The sequence below is a fragment of the Castor canadensis genome, chromosome 4 (genome assembly GCF_047511655.1).
Source record: "Castor canadensis chromosome 4, mCasCan1.hap1v2, whole genome shotgun sequence".
Taxonomy (NCBI): domain Eukaryota; kingdom Metazoa; phylum Chordata; class Mammalia; order Rodentia; family Castoridae; genus Castor; species Castor canadensis.
This window is the reverse complement of record NC_133389.1, coordinates 43,484,873-43,506,905: the sequence shown is the minus strand read 5'-3', so window position 1 is coordinate 43,506,905 and position 22,033 is coordinate 43,484,873. Positions and strand designations below refer to the sequence as shown.

At 36.7% G+C, this 22,033-nt stretch overlaps 1 protein-coding gene and 1 non-coding gene across 3 annotated transcripts in view; both read right to left on the bottom strand.

The window, feature by feature from the left end:
* The window catches only part of Dsc2 (desmocollin 2), a 34,013-nt gene extending 19,601 nt beyond the window's left edge, over positions 1-14,412 (bottom strand). For both annotated transcript variants that reach the window (XM_074070096.1, XM_020153676.2), the window contains exons 1-6: positions 13,964-14,412; positions 5,706-5,790; positions 4,496-4,695; positions 3,453-3,572; positions 1,620-1,775; positions 100-244 (exon numbers count right to left, since the gene is read on the bottom strand). In XM_074070096.1, the coding sequence (XP_073926197.1) occupies positions 100-244; positions 1,620-1,775; positions 3,453-3,572; positions 4,496-4,695; positions 5,706-5,790; positions 13,964-14,032 (775 nt within the window). In that variant the 5' untranslated portion in view covers positions 14,033-14,412. The remainder of the gene's footprint in view (positions 1-99; positions 245-1,619; positions 1,776-3,452; positions 3,573-4,495; positions 4,696-5,705; positions 5,791-13,963) is intronic.
* Trnat-ugu (transfer RNA threonine (anticodon UGU)) lies at positions 295-367 on the bottom strand. Its single transcript has one exon. It is a non-coding gene; the product is annotated as a tRNA-Thr (tRNA).
* Positions 14,413-22,033: the final 7,621 nt, after the last annotated feature.

Here is a 22,033-nt window from a genome sequence, read left to right as displayed (position 1 = left end):
CCTGTTCTTACCACAACCAGATCATATGGTACTTCCAATGGTCATAGTGAAACTCAAAACAAATTTAAATTGCCATATATCATTACGGCAGGTACTCACCAACTTTGCAATTTTCAAAAACTGTAAAAACATATGTTGTTTCTGTAAAAACCGGGTAGTTATCATTTTCATCCTCTATTTTGATTACAAGGGGTAATGGATATTCTGGTGTATACCCATCTGGAGTTGTTGCAAAGGCAGTTAGCTGCAAAAAGAGCAAAATAAGGGGAAAAAAGTGAAAATTATCCTTTTTTTTGGCAGCACTGGGGTTTGAACTCAGGACCTCATGCTTACAATGCAGGTGCTCTACCACTTGAGCCACTCTGCCAGCTCTTTTTGTGTCTCATGGTGCTAGAAATTGAACCATGTTCAAACTCTACATAGTTCTTCATGGTTCAGAGATTATTCAGAATTGCCTCATTATTTGTTACTATTTTTGGAAGCAGACATAATTTTAGCACTAATTTCAGGTGTACTATAAGGTTATGTTGAAATTTATCTAATATAAAAGCATAGATAATTTTCATTTCCTCCTCATTGCTATATATTGCTCATAAGTAAAATGACTTTTTAATTGTTGTTTTTCCAAAAGATTTTTTGATTTGTTTGAAAGTTTCTGGTGCATGGATTTTTAAATATGACTTTCTGGATCTTTCTTAACTTAGATTTTTTGGGGATTACAGATTCTCCAGATGCAGTTAAATGGTATAGCATCTTATTTTCCACTAGTAAGGATTTGGGACATATCAATGGTTATATTTAGGTAAGTCTTTTCCTAAGAATTTTTTAATTTAAAAAGCAGGAGTCAGAAAAAAAAATTAATGAATGGCTACAAGTTTTGTATGGAATATAATTTGCTACTTTAATTTTGTAATATGAATTTCAACTCCAATTTTTCTCATTACTGCTATTTTAGAAAGAGCAGAACATCTTGGGGACTTAGAAGGTCATATTGTACTAATTCTAAACGTTAAGTATTTAATTCAAAGTTTGCATGTCTATTCAATTAATTTGGTCTCCTGGAGAATAATTAATTCATCCAAATCTGATATAAAATTGAGTTAAGCAAGATGATTAGGTACTGTTAGGAAATCAAACCAGCATGAAGTCAAGTTCTTAGTCATGAACTCAAATTCCACCATGGGAAGTTTCCCAGATGATTACTAACACTGAAGAAGCTTCAGTAAGCACTGCCCTCACTCCTTACCTGTTCACTCTAAGTTACCTTTCTCCCACTGCAAGGGTACTGAGGTTGGTGCAACTTTTGAGCCTCTTCATCTCATGTCTTATATAGAGGTTCACAAATCTTTTCCACCAACTAAATAACTGCTCTTCAAAATAGTACTCATTCTTTAGAGAATTAAAAAACAAAATAGTAAAACCATAACACCAGAAATAATCTATCAGAATCTAACCTTGTTTATTCTATTTAAATTACTTTTGTTTCACGTCAATAATATGCTGTCAGTTATAGCTAAAACATCAGTGACGGACTCAGAAAATAGAAAATAGTAAATGAATTGAGAACGAGGGACAAAATGACGAAGCTTACAATTCATAACACAATTCATAAACTTTACCTCAAAAGATTCATAGCGCTCACGATCTACTGGACCAGTACAATACAGGTTTCCAGAATCTCTCTCCACATAAAATAAATTCAGAGGCTCTTGGTCAACTCCTGGCCCTCTTATGGAATAGTATATAGTGTAGTTTTGTGCTGCATCAGATTGAACCTAGAGGGGAGATGATATAAATGTGAGATACTCTTTTATTTCAGCTGAACTTTTATCTGTATATTTATGCAGTCACATTGCTATTTTTACTTCAATAACTTATTACCCTCTTTATTATTATGCATACATTTTAAAAAGCAATAAACTGAGGAAGCCTAGTAATAGAGAAATTTCAAGAGCAAGGCATGAGCAAAATAATGTAGTAAAAGGAGTATTTTAAAGGCTAACTGGTATCAATGTGATAAAACATTTAAGACTTTTTCCTTTACTAGAAAATAAGGTAATCTGATGGTGAAAAATTACTCTGTTGTCATTTTTCAAAACACTGAGTTCTTATCATGTGTGACAATAAGAAACTGGATTTAACCATTGCTGGTAGCTCACACCTGTAATCCCAGTACCTAGGAAGCAGAGGCAAGAGAATGTCAAGTTCAAGTGGCAGCCTGAATTACATAGTGAAACCCTGCCTCAAAAACAGTAAAATAATAATAATAGTAAATATCCTGGCAAGGGTAACATTTTGGTATTTGATTCAGAAAAGAAATTATCTTCCAAGGTGATTCATCCTCTCAATTAGATCTTCACTATCATTATATAAAAATGAGTAACACAATTATTTCCTAAGAGTTTCCCTTTCTCAACTTTAATATGTTCCTATTTCAAGTAGTAAATTTGTTGGTAGGGTATAAAGGAAGATTCTCTCTCACCATTTCAAGAACTGATGGAAAAGAAACCAGGTCATAAGCTGAATGATAGCAGCCACTAATAAATACACTAATAGTGGAAGAAATTTGCTGGGGATTTCCATGAAAAGTTGAAAGAGAGAGAAGGAATCCAGTGTGATTTAAAAAATCACACTGAAAAAAAATTAAGAATAAGCAACAGAAAGGTCTATGTGTCTTTCCCCTTCATAACGTTAGTAATTTAACTCTTTATTAAAGAAAATATCTTTGGACTTTCTGGGTGCTACCCAGGCTCTGTGATACTCTTGTTGATAATTTTTTTCAAGAAATAATTTTAAAAAATGTGTTTGAGACTCCTAAATGGGATTTAGTGTTTTATAGATGGTCTTTGCATGACTAAAGTCTCAAACAAGTGCATGCAACTATAAAGAAATATATTTACACTCACATATTTAAATAACTTATACATATACCCATTCATTCATATATTTATGTGCAACTAGTTTCATATACTTTTTTTTTATCAATATTGGAGGTTAAATTCAGGGCCTCATGTTTACTACAATACCCCCAGACCTTTTTGTTTTGGTTATTTTTGAGATAGAGTCACTTTATGCCCTGCCATCCTCAACCACCGTTTTGTATTTTCCCCATAAAGCTGGAACTGACAAGTGTCCATCACCTCACCCAACCATTGGTTGAGATGGGGGTCTCACAGACTTTTTGCCTGGCCTGACCTTGAACCACAATCCCACAGATCTCCGCCTCCCACACACCTAGGATTACAGGCTTGAGCCAACTCACCAGCCTTTATATACTTGCTGTGTGTGTGTGTGTGTGTGTGGTGCTAGGGAGCAAATCCCATAGGCAAATAGTCTACCACTAAGCAACACCCCAGCACTTACACAACTATTTTAATATAACAGTATATTCAGTGTCAAAAAAATTTTTAAATAGCAGGAAAGACTCCCTCGGCAGTGGAAAGCAACTGTACCTGTTGAAGAAAAAGTGGGAAGGGACCCAAGGAATTCTCTAGCATTGAACAAGGAATCGGAGCCCATCTTCTCTTGGCACGACTTAGTACTTTTTCTTTAGTATATGGTTTTTTTAGCACCTTGATTTAGAAGACAGAAGAAAAATAACAATGACTACTTCATTCTCAAACATTAGAACTCTGATATGTTTCTCCTCTCATGAGGATTGGCTGAGGAGGTGAAAGACCATAACAGTATTTGAAAAACCAAACTACACATCAACACTGCAAAAAGATAATGAAGAAAGAGCTGCCCTAACTGTTATTCCAACAATTCTCTTGAGAAAACTTGGTGGAAATATGGAAGAAAGAGAGATGGGATTGGAAGCCTAGAAGCAAAATGAAAATTGCTATTGCCACACTGCCATGCAAAAACATGGGAGGAGAGATATGCAAAGAAAATAAGTGAGTATGTGCCCCTCCACATTAAGCATAAGCATCTTCCACTCACCAGCAACTAGGCAGAGCCAGGGGATCAACAGAGAGATCTCTGTCAGAATGAGGAGAGAAACATGGTGACAACTGTCAAACTACTGCAGTGTGGAATGGCCAGTGGCTGAAGAGAGATCATTTTGATCTTCGGTGTCACAATGTAATAGGCACACATATGGTCCCAACCTCCTTCTACAGTCATCTATTTTCTAAGACTGCAAGTTTTACTAAGATACATGAGAAAAAAATTTTCTCTTTATCTAGAGACAGAGTCAAAACTATTTTTGGAAATCCAAAAATCAACAAATGATTGTTTGGGTCTACTCTCAAGTTCTCAAGCTGTAAATTGTTCCAATTGCTCCATTTATGTCCCAAATGAGAAAGAATCACAGCCTGTAATAACCTATGTCACACAATTCTTTTCCACTTAAGCACCATCAAGTGGTTTCATGATTTTCATTTTTCTTCACACCAAAATATTCCATATCGTTTGATTCCGTATCTTTCCTAGTAATGTTAGTTAAATCAGAAGAAAAGATATCATTCCACTTTATTTACATAGTTTTGCATACCTCTGTTTGGCTCTCTAAAAGGACAGATATTTGCTTCTTTTCTTGGCTCTCTGTGTTGAAAAGCAATATGGTAAAACTTCTGTTCTGTGAGGACAAGCGAACAACATTTCTTGTATAGATTGAACCATCTTCTAAAATTTGGAAGTCTGGATCACTCGAATGAATTAGATTTGCAGATCTAAAGCACTCCTTCAGATCAACTGTAAAAAATATACATAGCAGTCATTTGTCAGGTGAAACATAGTAATATATAGCTTTAACAGTAATCTATGCATGTAAGAGGAGCCAAACAGTTAAATTATTCTCCTGCTTGTACATTTAGCATTTTTAAAAGGACATATGAAATGCAGTTAAGTTGAACTTAAACACATACATCTCTTATAATGTTTTCTTTACATCCTTTAAAAGAACAGACACTTGTCATGAAAGGCTTTTTTTTTTTTTTTTGGTAGGACTAGGGTTTGAACTCAGGGTTTTGTGCTTACAAAGCAGTCACTCTACCACTTGAGCCACCCCTTTAGTCCCAGACACTTGTCATGAAATGAAGATTGGTGATTTCCAATGTTTGGAATTTAAGCCAACACCAAAAACAAATTTTTTCTTTATTAGCTGAAAGTAGCTATAGAGTAATACATAGGAAGTACATGAAACAGAATCTAGCTGATTAAAGTCAGTATTTACTCAATTAAAATATTATTGAACTTTACATCTACCATGAAATAGTCATCATGTTCTGTGTCCTCATTGGTTTGATCTTTCCTTAACACCTGAATTATGTAATAAAATTTAATTGATAAAAAACATTATATGGAAGTAAAATGCAATAAGATGTTAAAATGTTTTATGATGAAAATCCAAGAATACCTTTAAACTCAAGATATAGTTTCAAGATTCTTTCTCAGTTTTTTAAAAGCATGTTTAGAATATTCCATATCCTTCACCTAATGTAAACATTCAAAATCATTTTATCACTCAAACCAAATCTTTTTATCTACTTCATATAACCATGCTTTTAAATAAAGAACACTATTCTGATATTGGAAAGACACCACATGTGTTACACATGAAAAATGTACTGCCTTAGTTTTCAAGATTACTCCCCATTCAGTTATAGTTCTAAGAATTACATTAACTTTTAAGAGATTGTTTCAAATTAGGTTTTATTGCACATTGTAGCTGGGGTTTGTTTTATTTTGTTTTTTTCTTTTACCTCTCCCAATGAATTTCTCAGCATCGAGCTTGGAAGGAACATGTAAGATCACTTGTTTGCAGGCATCACAGGCAAATGTTAAGATCTAAAAAAAAATCAAACCAATGTTGTACATTAAAAAAGATACAATAAAGACACCTGCACACCAATGTTTATTGCAGCACTGTTCACAATAGCCAAACTATGGAAACAACCCAGATGCCCTACAACTGATGAATGGACTAAGAAGCTGTGTGGGAAAAAAAAAAATTATATATATATATATATGTATTCCATATATGTTCCAAAAGGAACAATGAAACCATGTGGTTTAAAGGTAAATGGATGCAACTAGAGGACATCATTTTTAAGTGAAGTAAGCCAGGCGCAGAAAGACAAAAGTCACATGTTTTCTCTTATATGTGAGAGATGGACACAAACAAATATGAGCAGTATTATGAAAAACAGCTCATACTAAAGGGAATGAGGGCAGAGGGAAGATTTTAAAAAGGAGGTCAAGAAGGTGAATATATTGGTGATGTACTTTCTATACAAGAATGAATACAGAATTTGGGGGGGCCAGTACTGGGGCTTGAAATCAGGGCCTACACCTTGAGCCATTCCACCAGCCCTTTTTTTGTGATGGGTCTCCCAAACTATTTGCCTGGGTTGGCTTCAAACTGCAATCTTCCTTATCTCTGCCTCCTGATAGCTAGTATTATAGGGGTAAGCAACTGACGCCCAGCTTCACAATTTTTAAGCCTGTTGAAATCACCATAAGAAGGGGATAAGGTAGAAAGAAAAAACATAGAGGGCATGAACCAATTCAACTTATACATATACACATGGAAATGTCTCAAGGAAACTCCCTGTAAAGCTATCTTAAACAAAAAAAAATGTCTTCTTCAAAAATGGAAAATAGGAGGGTAAAACAGGTCCTGTCTGGGGGTTCATACCAGTGGGAAGGGAGATGATGATATAAGGAAAGGATGAAGGAGCTGAATGTAGTGGAAGTATGTACTCGTATGAAAATGGAAAAATGAGACATGTTGAAACTATTCCAGGAATGGGGAGAGGGAGAGATAAAGGAGAATGATGGAGGGGGTGAAGTCAACTACGATATATTATAAGAACTTTTGTAAATGTCACAATGTACCCACAATACAACAATAATTTAATAAAAATATATTAAAGATCCTTTTAATGTATGCAAAGTTTATATATGCTTTATTTATATATTTATTAACGTACATTTAGTTACATGAATTAATTAATCAAATATATAATTCTGTTTACATTTATATGAAATTCATATAAATCAGTTTATATAATCAGCAAAATAAAATAAAAGACATACACTGGAGTAAAAAATAGGGAGACAAATAATACACTAAGCATCATAGTTCACTCCTTCACAAAGCATATAAACTCAAGGAAGTATGTACCCTCTTAGGCTCTATTTCCTATCCTGTAAAATAAATTTCATTGTAATTAGCTGACTAACAGTGGGTATAGTGAGGATCCAACAATAACCTGTGTAAGAGAGTGCTGAAAGGTATGAGGAAGACAGCACTGGTATGAAAATAGGAAGGAGAAATAAAGAGCAAATTTAATGAGCCAGCAAATTGTTTGAATAGATTTTGTATTGCCTATGAGCTATGGTATCAAATCAATAATCTAAACAAAACCCCAATGCGTTTAAAAACAAGCACTAACTTAGTGCCATGGGGTGACTTTGAGTGTATTTATGTATTATTCCACCAAACAGGCACACCCCTTTGACCTGTGAACTTATTTTGAAGATGCATTGTCTCATATATGACAATTAAGGTCATTTTAGAAAGCAGTTTACTTAACATTTTTAAACAATCTAGTGATTCATGGTGAACCAATTCCAATAAGACATTTATTTAGATACACTAAAATTTAATTCTATTCTTTCTAAAACTTAACAAAGGCTGCTTCTGAAAGATTCACATTCCTTTTTCTATAGTTTTGCAAAGGCCTTTGGACAAAAGCAAGATACCTAACTAGTATTTACACTGTTATTTACAAAGTTGATAAACATAAACTAAAATCATCTAAATATGGATAAAAATCTCTATTTCCAGATGTATTAGGGAAACTGTAATTAACTTAAATACAATTTAAATTGTATATGGAGGCTATGGTAAGGCAGAGAATATCTTTAATTTCATTACAGATGGACACAATTGAGAGACTGTATTTGAAGTGGAAATTAGAAGCGGACAAGAACTTTCAGTGGGTGTATAGTTGAGAGAAAGTAGGAGCACAGTCAGAAGAGTTTGAGGATTCCAGATCAAAGTGACAGAATACATTAACTTATTCACTCAACCAGCACTTATTAGTTGCTATCTAGTGCTAAGCAGATTCAAAGGCTATAGCAGTGAACAAAGCAAAGTTCTTGCTTTCATAAAGGGGACATTATGAGACAAAAAAAGTACATAAACAAATGTCACATCATGCCAAAAAAGAGAGTGACAAAAGTTCTGAGTAAAATAAAGCAGAGAAAAGAGGTGACAAAAGGAAGACCAGAAGCCTAAATGAAGTGAGGAAGCAAACCAGTTCCCTAAGAAAAGTCTTCCAGGTGGGGGAGAAAAAAAAAAAATCAGAATCCAGGCCCTAGAAGGAGACAACCCCTGCTGTGTTAGAGTCAGCAAGGAGGTCATGGTAGTACAGAGTCAGGGAAGAATGACAGGAGACAAAATGAAAGGTCATGAAGGGTCTAAAAGGCCACTGGAAGATAAAGGCAGGTTTTTTTGAGTGGAAAGAGAAGCAACAGCAGGTTTAGATGCTGCAGACTGATATCAACCAGTAATTGCACTGAGTCATTCTGCTGGCTCTGTGGTGAACAGTGTAGAACAGACTACAGAGGGGCAAGATGGAAGCCTGGAGACCATAGCAAGAATCCAAGAGAGAAGTGATGGTGACTTGAACTAAGGTAGTAATGGTGGAGAAGGTACAAACAGCCAGTATAAGATAATTATATTGGAAAACAGTATCATAGACATCTGTTTATTCATACATTCAACAAATATTTATGGAATGTCTACTATGTTCTAGACAAAGAGCAGAAAGTATGATCCACATGATATATTTAATGCAAAGGTAAGACATATATGTAATTTCAATAAGGTAGGAAAATGCCATGACAGGGAAATATAGTTAGTGATAGAAGGAGACAAAGCTTAAATTCCAAACATAGGAACCCTTTCCTATTACTTCTCCTTGTTTCCTGGCTGCCATGAGATGAATGGCTTTCTTCTGTAATGCTTTTCCTCCATGATGTTTTTGCCTTGCCCCAGGCCCAAAAGCAACAGAGCCAGCTGGTGGTGGACTGAAACCCTGACCTGAAATAATTCCTTCCTCCTTTACCTATTTCTCTCAAGTATATGTCATAGCAATGAAAAAACTAACACAGAAACGAAAGGTTTGTGTCAAAGCAAATAAATTATATGAACACTGGTGAAGAATGGATCAGGAGAAAACAACTCTCACTTCCAACAAAGACAGGCAAGGTAATTCAGAAAGTCCCACGCCAAAATTAACAATGATGGAAAACATATTTTTAAACATTCTAAAGCATCAAAGGGGTAAAACAACCAAGGCATTAGTAGGCAAAACAAACTGCAGATAATCCTGTAACACAGACAGAACAGAAAGAGGAATCAACAAACCACTTCTGACCCATAAAGATTTGACAGTTTTGTTTGTCTAAATAGAGAAAGGGAAACCAAAACACAGGACCCATCTGCAACCTAAGAGAACATCCTCTGCACATTAGTCTAAGACCACAAGTACTGAGTCCTCATTGTAAGGTTGAACCAGAGCTAATCTATCTTTGCATGGATTTGCAATCCACATTCATATCATTTGCTTGGTGTAGAAACTTTAAGCCATGAATTATGCCTGGCATGTGATCACCACCATAGATGCTGAAAGACACTTGACCAAATTCAATAACCATACTTAATTTTTTAAAAGCCTCAAAAAATAGGAATTGATGAGTACTTCTCCAATACGATTTTTATGTATTATAATCACAACATCAATGAGAAAGCACAAGAAGCAACATTACCAAACTTAGAAACGTCACCATATGTAGTTTACATTACATTGAAGGGCATAGTAGGCAAGGAGCATATGCAAAGGAAGAGATATAAAAAAATCTCCATTTGCATTTGCTATGACTTTACCTGGAAAACCCAAGCAAATCAACTAATAAATTACCATAAATAACAATTCAGTTAAGAGAGCAGAAGTAACAAAGTGTAGATGAAATTAGTCTTCATAAATAAAACAGATAATATAAGAGATGTTGTTTCAAAAGCAATAAAATGTTCAAATGCCAAGAAATCAACTTAACAAGAAACATACAAAGCCTATTAGAGAAACATACAAGTAGGTTTTCACAAAAAGGAAGACATTATCTGGTATAGGAGAAAAAAATCAACATACATACATCAATCCTCACTAAGTTAAGTTACAATTTTATGATCCCAATAAAAATCTCAGCAGAATATTTCCTGAAACTAAGCAAGCTGATTCAAAAGATCACAGAAAAATTAAAACTAAATAGGAAAATTATGGAAAAGAAGAGCAGTAGAAGGATATTAGCCCTAGTAAAGGTTAAAAGATCCTATAAAATCTCACTAATTAATACAATGTAGTATCACTATATTAGATGCGTGAATTGGAGTCACACGACTTCTATCTGCATTTGACATGACTGAGTACAGTCCATGAAAGACATGAAACTTTTTGTTACACCCACAATTTATGAGAATTTCTGTTTATTTGCATTCTTGCCTACACAGCATCTTGTCAAACTTTTGAGTGTTTGCTAAGTGTAAATGACATTCCATTGTAGTTTTTAATTCACCGTTTTTTATTATGAGTAATGCTGACATATTTTATATCTTAATGATATAAAATGATATAAAATATATCTTAATGATATAAAATATCTTTATATCTTAAAACTATGTATTAGAGTAGCCTTTTAACATTATCTATGCTGTTTGGTTTCACTTGTTTTCTTTGCCATGGATAGTGTGTATATATGTTTTTACATCAATGATTTTCTCAATTTTAATAACTGACTTGAAATCTGAGTCATAAATACATCTTCTTTAAATTAATAAGAATTAATCATATTTTTCTCTATAACCTATATGGTATCATATAAGATATTTCTATCTGTTAGCTATTTGGACTTCTCGGTAATGTTTTGCATAAAATATGGGTTCAATTTTATCTTTTGGCAAATTTCTGCCCAGCTCAAGTCAACACAAAGTCATTCTTATTTAATAATTCTTATGCTAATAATATCCTTAGTGATGTGAAATACCATCTGCCATAAAACAACTTACTGTCTAGTCATATACAACCTTATGAAGGGAAAAGCAGTATCTACCAAAATTATATAGTCAATATTTTTATTGACTATTAACTCTATTTTGTTGACACAACTGACCATATATGAAATGACATATGGCCAAATTTATTCACTGTGATGTTATTTGTAATAGCAAAAATTAGTAGCAGAAGTGATAAATACAAGTAAACAGATCCATGAGGTATCTTTGAATGTAGATTTATTGAGGAATTAGGGGAAAGGAAGAATAAACAGCTTCCAGACTTCTACTCAAGGAACAAGGCAAACGGAAGTGTTATGTGGTGCAATATAAGACGCTAAAAAAGAACAGCACTGTTTGGGAAGATAACAAATGCTGTGTCACACATTATATTACACAGAGAAATATAAAGGCCTATTGTTCAATGGCCATTATCTGATGTAGCAATATTAATTTCAGATGTGTTGGCATCTGTATGATATTTTAAGCCATAAAGTGGATGAAATGGCCTAGGAAAAGGGAGTAAATTCCCAAAGGGCAGGACCTAAAATAGTGTCCCAAGGAAATCAGCATTTAAGAGTGAAGGAAAAAGTAGTCAAACTCATAGAAACAGAAAACAGAAGAAAGAGTAGCTGCTAGTGGCTGAGGTGTGGTGGAAAACGGGGATTTGCTGTTGAATAGGTATAAAGTTTTTGCTATGCAAGATGAAAAACTTCTAGAGATCTGCTGTATAACACCGTACGTGTAGCTAATACAGCACTGTACACTTAAGCATTTGTTAAGAGGGCAGATCTTGTGTGTTTTTAATCATACACAGTAAAAAATAAAAGGAACTGTGTAAGGAGTCAGATTGTGAGAAAGATCAAAATGATAGTGACTTTCAAGAATAAAGGCACAAAAACAGGGTAGAACTGTATAAATAACAAAAAATGTCACTTGGATTTGGCAGGGGAACTCCCTGATGGCCTTAGAGAACAAAGCTGCATTAGGCAGTCAAACAGGAGAAAACTCAAGTGGGCAAGACATGCATGCAGTGAGCAATAGTAGGGAGTAGAAAAAAGCTACTTTGTGGGTTGGTGGAGGATTAACCAGGGTGTATGGGAAGCAGGTAATGTAAAAGATGCCCCACCCCTTAAAGTCATTCTAGCTGAATAATCTCACACTCAGTCTTTACACAATTGACACACCCACCTGAAACTGGTAAGGCTTTACACCAGATGTAAACCAAAAAGTAAAACAACTTGGGGGTAAGCCTTCCAGCTTGAAAGAAGAAGGGGACTAGGTGCTGCCAATTCAGTTCTCTTTCTCTCTACCTCACTCCTGGCCTATTAAACCCTGAAACTGAGGAAGATCAAGGAATCGGGATTCAATTCAATTCAATTCACTTATGCCCTGTGATATTCTAAAACAAAGATCTGAGAAACCAGGCAGAAAGTTTTGAGTGCAGGTTTATAACAGCGGTGCTATTTTATTTGCAGTGCCTAAACAAGCACGTGTTTTCTTTAAACAATAATAGGCAGTGGATTAATAAAAAATGGTAACGTTATTAGGTACCAAACCAAAATTCACTCTTATCTTCAGCAACATATTTTGTAATTGTTATTTATTCCATTCTTAGTTTCCACGGCTATAAAATGTTAACTGCTTGGCTCTTCCTATGTTATTAATATGCCCTGGGAATTCTGGTGAAAGGTCTGAAGTCCATTCAGTTCCTTGGGAAAGACATTCTCATAACAGTAACGACTACAATTTATCACCCAAAAATGTAGGAAACCTTTGTGAAATCAAAGTAGAGGAGAAGTTATACGAATATTTCAGCCCCTCACTTCCACCACTCCCAGAAAGGATCATGGGCCCTCTGTTGTTTCTATGTCCTTCAGGGTTAACGTGGCCCCAATGCTTCAGGCTCAAGGAGAAAGGACACTGTGAAGATGATCGCTTTTATGAACCTCCTCAGTGAAACTTTTCTCCTTTTCCAGGGGCCGCAGGAAAAGTCCAGTCTGAGGCGTCTTTGATCCTAGACCCTCCCTGGGGCTACTGCCTAGGTTTGCATTCCTGTGTCTTCTAACTCCCTAAGCGAGATCCCAGCTTTTCTGCCCTGAAGGGGGCTAATCCATCCCAAATAAGGTCACTTCTTTGGCTCCCACCTCTGGAAAGGGGTGAGGACGTTGTTGTTGTGCTCCTTAAATTGGGAAATAATATGGAGCAAGGGGGTAGGGGTCCAGACACCTCCGAGGATGAGATCAGGACCAGGATATCGATTCCCCCAAAGATTTAGAGGACCCAAGCCTCAAGCTCACAATGGAGACCAAACAATTGGTCACCTAGGGCAAGCCCATGTTTGGTGTTTAGGATCAGAGGATTGACTCTCCTACATTCCCGCTCATCTTCGCCCCCTCCCCCAACACCCACACCAAGATCAATATACAGAAAGGTGAGGAGTCGCCTCTTTAACCCAAGGACACTCGTTTTCAGTCTGGTCCGCCCAGCACAATGGCTGCCCTTTGGGTGGCCTGAACCCGGCACTGAGGTAAAGGTGGAAACGCACTAGGGGACTCTGGAGAGGCGCGGAGCAAGGAGCAGCTCCGGCGCACCCCGCTTCCCGGTGCGCACCCCGAGGCCACGGTTTTGGCTGGGCGTTCGCAGCTCCCGCCTCCGTCCCCAGCCGCGCGCGCTGATTACATCTCCCCAGACACCCTGCCCTCGCCTTGGGATCGGATCGTGGCGCCCAGGTCGAGCTCCTCTTCCTGTCGGCCCTCCCCCACCGCCACCAACTCCATTTTTAGCCATCACGAGGCCCTTTAACCCCAACTGTGCGGGCCACCCCTGCTCCGCAGGTTTCCCCCTTCTCCCCTGGCGATAGGACCGTCCTCCCTAGCCGGTGGCCCCTGCTGTACTCACCGTAAGGGACAGCAGGAGTTGCCGGCAGAGGGCCAGGCTCCCGGAGCTTGTGGGTCCGGCTGCCGCCATGGACAGGACTCGAGGACAAGTCGCCTGTCGGCCAAGGCACCCGGAGGCCGGCGAAGAAGGATTCGGCCGGGCGTTGGGGTGCAGGCTGGGTCCGCAGCGCGGGGAGCCCGGCAGAGGTGGAGCGCGCGGACAGGCGCTTCTTTTCTTCCCAGTTTCTCTGGAGCGCCTGCCTCTCACCCCAGGGGCTTTTCCTCTGGCCGAGGGTGGGGCTCCAGGCTCGTCCAAAGACACCGATCGGCCCCTCCTTGCTATTTTCTTAAGTCTTCATTTCTCTAAGAACTCAACAGGTGGGAACTCCCCTTTGCCACCACCCTTTTACCAGAGCTAGGTGTTTCTCACCAGCGAACGCCACCTATATGCCCCATCTGCCCCCCCCGCCCCGGTGTCCGCCTGGCTGGATTAGCAACTGGCCCTGCCCATCAGAAGCCCTGACTGTACCGAGACTCACTCACTCCTGAGCGCCGCTTGCCCAGGCCCCGCCCAGTCCACTGTCCTCTAGGCCTGCTAACGTCCCTGCCCTGGGGGCAGTTACAGACCCACAAAAACTGTCCAGGGCTGAAGATGCTTCATTATCTGTCACCTCTGCCCTAAGTCCTGCAGACTTCAGGGAGACTATTTTACACATTCTTTTCTGCAATAAAATTCCTACAGATACTCAGAAGCATTTCGGACAAGACTTTCATCTGTGGCACAAGGAGCTTCAGGGTTGAAAGTTTTAGAAATTTCCTAGTCAGTGATATAAGACTGAAAGTGATACAAGAATGCATTCATTCAGGGAAGTACTAAGACATGCATAAATAAAGTCAATGAATCAGGGCTATAGGAAGAAACAAAAACCAAGGGTGAGTGAACCGTAGAAAACTTCAGCTGATGTCCCAGTCACATAGGAGTTACTGATTTTCTCCTAGAACCTCCCTTGTTACAAATGAAGCCAACCACAGGTTTTCTTATAACTTTTCTCCTGTATTGGACACCTGAACATCTAGTGCAGAATTCTTTCTCTTCACTGTCATCAAAACCAGAGTTCTCAGTGAGAAGTCAAAAAAGGATGGAGTAATTTACATTTTGATGTGAAGTGCACTTAAACTGGTAAATTATTGGGACACTTAATCAGGAAGATTAAAGTATGAAAGCTGTATGCTTTCAGCTCTGCTGAAAGCAATGACAAGGCATTCTGACTCATCCTCACCACCTCTTTTCAATTACCCACTTAAAACCAGGTAAGTCTGACCACAAAGGAGAAACTTGTCTCCTCCATTTGTTTGGTTTAAATCTCCACAGGGATGTTTGGAGGAAATTTGTTTGAAGAGCCAACCATCCTAATACCACTGGGCACAGAGTCAGAATAATTCTAATACAGTATATATTTACACTCAAAGTTAAGGTTCAACGTTATATACCGTACATCAGGTGTATTTAATTCCATGCTCTGTTTTATTAATGACTGCCTCATAATTAGCTGTTCTATTGTCTCCATAGCCATAAAATTATCACTGAACCTTTGCTAGTAAAGTAAGCCTGGCTCATCAGTGTGAGACTAGAGTTGTCATGTTTTTGTTTCCATATTTTTAACCCTCATGTTTTTTTCCAAAAATGATTTCATAAACAACTGTCATCCTATTAATAATGATGTAATCCAGAAAACACAGAAGCAAGGTAGTTTCAGCTTCCAGAAAATCGAGTCAGACTGTCATCATGGCCTTTGACAATGGGACATTTCCAAACTCTTGCCTACCTTAATGCTGTAAGGATGGATCATGTTTTTCCTCATTCCAGAAAAGGGCTGAAGAGCCTTTTAACAAGAATCATCTTGGGTATTTATTGTCATCTCTCACACTGGATAACTGAGGCTATTAAAATGGTGATTTTTGTTGGTTTCATGATGAAAAATTGTTTAACAATGAAAAAAATTAAAAACAACTTACTCTAAATAAGTATTCCAATTTACTGAATGTATTTAGATTAGACTATGAAACAAGCCCTCATTTCATAGAGATAGTGAGATGTCAGATCCAGAGCATCCTTAAAAAGAGAAACAATCTGCAACTCATCCTATGATCAAACCTACCCAGCGTAGCTTCAACATTTTCTAATTTCAGAAGCCAGAAACTAAACCCATTAAAGTCAACAAAACTCCCCTTACTATGGACGTGTTAATAATAGAGACAATACCCCCTGATTCCTACTGGTCCCTCACTGCCAGAGCCTGTGGAAGAGGGACTCACATGGACAGATGTAGTCTTCAGGGAGACTCTATCTGGGCATGGTATGTAACAGAATGGAACTCAAAAGCAAGGAAGACACAAACCTAAGGGAGAAAATAAAGCAAGATTGAAAGACATTGTCTAGTTACATTAGAGATGGGGGCAGAGAAATAATTCATTAACACCTCCAAATCCCCTTCTACTCAACACTAATCCCTGATCTCCTCTGGAACAAATTCTTCACTAGATGAGATGGTGCAATTTGTATTACTTGTGTGCCATTTGAAATTTACACTAATTTTTCAAAGGAATTCTTTTCCAATGTGAGAAAGGTTTTTAAATTTTAAGTATAATATTTATTTTCTAATGCTATACATATTTCTTTGAAGTTTGCTTTTCAAAATGAGCCTCAATGAAATACAGTGTACTTGGGACGGTTGGGAGGTAGAGGATGTGACTTCTAAATGCTCCTGTACCTATAAATATCGCTGCACACAAATACATCTGTACTTTTTCAGACCCTTGCTTATGAGGCTCCTTCTCATAAGGCAAGTGCTTTGCACTTGCTCTTTCCTCTGCCTGGAGTCTTCTTCCACCCTTCCAGACTGGTTAACACCAGTCTACAAATGTCAACTTTTATTTTTTCCATTATCAGATCAAATCTTCCTCATTAAACTACTGCCTCTAAATAAGAGCACTTGTCACAGGTACCATGTTAAATTTCTTTGAGTAAATGGTTAACTAATATTTCTTTCTCATGAAGACTATATTTTCCTTACTTTAACAGTCTGTCTCTTTTTTGTCCGCCCTTGTATCCTCAGTACATTTGGACATTTTTTTGGCAAGTCATTCTTTCCTTTTCTTGTTCTATTCTTAATATTTTTTGGCATATTGGAGTAATATCTTAGGTCACATTTGGTAAGATGGGGGTTCCTGATCTGAGGTCAAACATACTGGAATATATTTGATAAAATGTCAGGTGGGCCTGCTAAGAATTTCTAGTGTAGATTTTGCACAAGAACATACAAATGCACTGATGAACTTTAACTTAGAACTTGAGAGAGACTATGTATAAATGGGAACTTAATAGCTGATAAGTGGCATCAGATACCACAAGGAAAAGGAGAAATTATTGAATGGTGACATGGAGAAAATAGTCTCATTACTAGAGGAAAATAAAACTGGTCTCCTACTTAGCACCATAGGTCACAAAGTAGTCTCTATATGGGTTCATCTTTATTGTGGTGGTGAAAACATAAATTTAATGGAGGACAATATAGAAAAACATCTATATGGCCCACAGTTAGAAAAAGATTTTTGAAATAAAATCCATAAGGCATATACAATCAAGAGATTTTTAAAATATACATTTGACTACATTGAAATTCAGGCGTTTTGTTTACCAAAGACACCAGGAATAAAGTTAGTAGATAGATATTAGATTGGAAAAAGGCATTTGCTGACTAAAATAGACAAGAAGAAAATACTAGAAGATACATGGAACTCCTACATATCATCAAGAACAGGAAGAACCTCAATCGAAAAAAATGAGCAAAGAGTGTGACCAGGTGTTTTATAACAGAGGAATCTCAAAGCCTAAATAGTCTATTTTAATAAATTAGAAAAAAGCATATTAAAATAATAAATTATTCTTTTACTCCTGTTTGGAAAAAATTAAGAAGCCACGCAACAGAAAGTATTGATAGAATATGAATATTTGGGAAACCTGCTGCATTGCTGGTATAATAAATTTGATCAAATGTTTAGGAGAATAGTCTAGCAATGCTTGCTACTTACCCTACAATCTAGCAATGCCTCTCTTGGTTATAACCTAAAGGAGTTCTTATTGAAGACTATAAAAGATTATTTGTTATTTAAGGAGTTGGAAGCAATGTGGATCACCATCTTTGGGGAGTTCATAGTTTAACTATGGATAACTGTGCCAAATTCATGCTAATGTGCATGATAACATGAATGAGTCTCAGAAAGTATACAGAACAGTGAAATAACTAAAATAAAGTGTTTCTACATTTAATGTAAGCTTTACAATTTTCACAAAGCAATCGTATGTTTTAAAGCATTACACAAACAAAAGGACACTTCCTAAACACATTCAACATATTCCTTATAGAGGTAGAGAAGAATGAGTCTATGAAACAGAGGAGAAGTTAACAAAGAGAAAGAAAAATTAATATGGTATAACATGTTTGAATCTAATTTATTTTAATAAGTAGGAAAGCCAAATTTTAATAGTATTTTCTATTATATTCTATTTACAAAGTATTACTATAAATGTATTTGTATCAAGAAATAATAATTCAAGAAACGATTAATAAGCCAAATTAGAAAAGAAGAAATCAATTTGATCCAAGAATAGGAAGTCTTATAGGCCTTGGTGGTCACCTAATAACCTATATATATATATATAAAACCAGTAGTAAACATGTATAGCTGTTAGACTCAGTTTGTCATACACAATCTCCAAATGAAACAAGGTTTTGATAGTGTATTTCAAGATGATAAACCAAATGTCTTTAAGAGGAGTGTTAGCTACTCAAATTGTCTTTCTCATAATCTGTTAGCAACTGATGAAAATTCTAGGTGGCTGACAATTATAATAAAAAAATTAGAACACAGGCTTTAAATTATGTGAACCAACCAAATCAGCATATTATGATGATGGACTCATGGGTTTTGTTACCCACTTATGTGAAATATGGAGAAAGCAACATTTTAAGGAAGACATCTAGTTGCAAATAAAAATATCCATATGAAAATAGGGTACATGAAAGATTTCATTTACTAGTCAACTATTTAAATTATAGACGGAAACTAATCCTGATGACTAGTACCTAAAATGACCTAGAGGATTTAGAGAAAGGAACAAAATTCTGCATCCCAACCAAAAAGCAACTGATCAATGGACCAGATTCTGTAGCCACTGCGGGTCAGAAACACCATTCTTTAGAGTCTCCTAAGAATATTATAACACAAAAGAAATCAAAATAATCTTACTGAAATTTTAAGTAGGTGATAAAATAAATAGATTGATAATTCTGAAAGGGTAAAAAAAATAAAGAATGCAGAACAAATGAAAGAATGAATCAATGGCATTGATAGTCTAGAAAAACTCAACAAATATGTTTTGAAATCATTTTATTTATGCATCTCTCAAATTTAAAGTATTAAAATTTTCAAGAGAACCAGAAGTTCAATTGCAGTTTTCATTGTATAAATAATCTTAGTCAACTTCACAATCAGTTTTCAAATGCTCAAGAAAAATTGTTTTCTGAAGTTTTATGAATAAGATGTGATAACTTTAATCTTGAAAAACACATGGTTGTAAAAATAAAGAGGAAAGCATAAGAAAGATAAAGAGGTCCACAACAGTGAGTGGTTTTTTGGGAGCATTTGATGAAGCAGGTGAGAAACTGAAGAAAGAGTTCAAGGCAGTAGCTGTTATTATGCTTAGAGGCTATTTCTCATAATGGGGAAAGATGGAAGAGAAAAATCTAACTGTTCAGCTACATAGTTAGCATTAATTCTTCCTTCTGGAGATTCCCACCATTACCCATTTTGAGCTTATGAGAATAATCTGTACAGAGTTCCACTCTATTTGCCTATTCCATTCACATCCTCATTTTTAAAATTTTTTAATTTTTTATTATCATATTATTGTTGTACCAGAGGTACATTGTGACACAAAAATGACTACAATATATCTCAGTTAAATTCACACCACCATCATTCTCCTTTTTGCCCCCTCCCCTGTCTTAGAATAGTTTCAACAGTTCTCACTTTTCCATTTTCATACATGAGTACATAATTTTCCACCATATTCACCCTCCTATACACCCTTTCCTTGTATCTTCCCCCCTCCCACTGGGACCAACTCTCAGACAGTACCTGTTTTTACCTTCCTGTCCTTCATTTTTGAGTAAAAGGCATTTTTGTATGCTTAAGATAGCTGTACAGGAAGTTTCATTATGACATTTCCACATATATATGTATTCTATCCAGAATTGCTTCATCTTCTCCATTGCTTTCCTTTTTACCTTAGTCCCCTGCTTATGGTGATTTCAATGGGTTTAAAAATTCTATATTCATTCTTTTATAAAAAGTGCATCACCCATATTCACTTTGTTTGCCTTCTTCTTTTACTCTCCCACTCCTGTTAATGCCCTCCTCTTAGTGTAACCTGTTTTTCATTTTTATTCTTTATTGTCTGAGTGTCTGTTCGTTGTTCAGTGGGATTTTTGACTTGGTATTATAACGGTATATGCACTGTGCTTAAGTAAACGTAAACCCCCCTCCACCATACTTCCTCCCCCTTTCCCCCTTGTCCTGTGTTGTTTAACAGTTTTTGGTATGTTTCCATGTGTCTTTTGTAAGGCAATATTTTTATATCATTTTCTTTCTGTTCAAACTTCAAATATATTCCTCTATCCTTATGTTCTGTTACTGACTTGCTTTTTATTTCACAGAGCACATGAAAATTACCAAGGAGAATTACAAGCTTATCCATACTTGCCAACCTCCCTGCATCTGTGCTGTATATGCAGCCTTCTCTTCTACACCATGAACGAACCACCCCTCTTCATGGTTAAGGTCAACCCCTCCTCTTGTGCATTCATTCCCATCTGCTCCCACCTGCGCAAGGGCATTGCTCTAACAATTCTACCCTTCTACATCATCAGTTTAATCCATCTCTATCTTTCAATAATATCTGAAAAAAGCCAACAGAAATCTCTACCTCTTAATTCCATTTATCCTTCTAACTACCACACCTCAGTTCTTTGCTGTCCTTTATAGAAAAAAAGAACTCTGAGAAAAGCTGTGTTATATTTACTGTCTTCTGTTTATTTCCTGTCATTATCTCTTGAAGCCCTAGGTTTTGTGCTCTACTTCTTCACTAAAAGTGTTTCTCAAAATGACTACAGTGACATTCACGTTGTTAAATCTAAGAACCGTTTTTCAGCATCATCTCACTGTCTTAATTGCAGAAAGTTGGCTCACCCATTACTAAAATATGTTCTTTGTTTGGCTTCTATTTTTCTTTTTCTACCTCATTATCCTATTCCTTTACCTCTCCATAACCTCCAAAGACTGCAGTGCAGTTGTTGGCCCTTGATTCTGGTTCCACTTATGTTAACTCCTTTGTTGATCTCATCCAGCTCCTGGCTTTGAACACTGCCAGGATGCTGATAGTCAACAAGTCTAAAGCTCTGTCCCAGAACTCTCCCTTGAACTCCAGGTTCCAATCACCTAACAGAATCTCAGTTTCATTATCTATTGCAAAATTAATCCCCTAAGTTTGGAGCTCCTCTTCTCCACAAAAGTCTTTTCCCTTTCAATTAATGTCGACTCCACCCTTCCAGTAATTTAAGACAAAAACAGTAACAGGTTTTTAGCACCTCTTTTTTTCTCTTATACTCTAAATTCAATCAGTCAGTAAATCCTGTCAAAAGTACCTTTTAAATATACCTGAAATCCACCTTGTTTTCACCACCTCCATCATTACCATCCTGGTCCAAACCACTGTCATCTCTCCCCTAGGTTATTGTAAAAACCTCCTGCTGCCAATGCTTCTCACTTTGGTGTATTTTCAACCCAACAGCCATATTGTCTCTGTTAATAAATAAGTTAGGGCCAGATATGGTAGCACATGTCTGTAATCCCAGTACTTGGGGGCTGTTGCAGAAGGATCACAAGTTGAAGGACAGCCTGGACTATATAGGGCTACTGGCAGTTAAGGGCCAGGGAGGACTCAAGGACAGGGAAATTGAGAATTCCACCC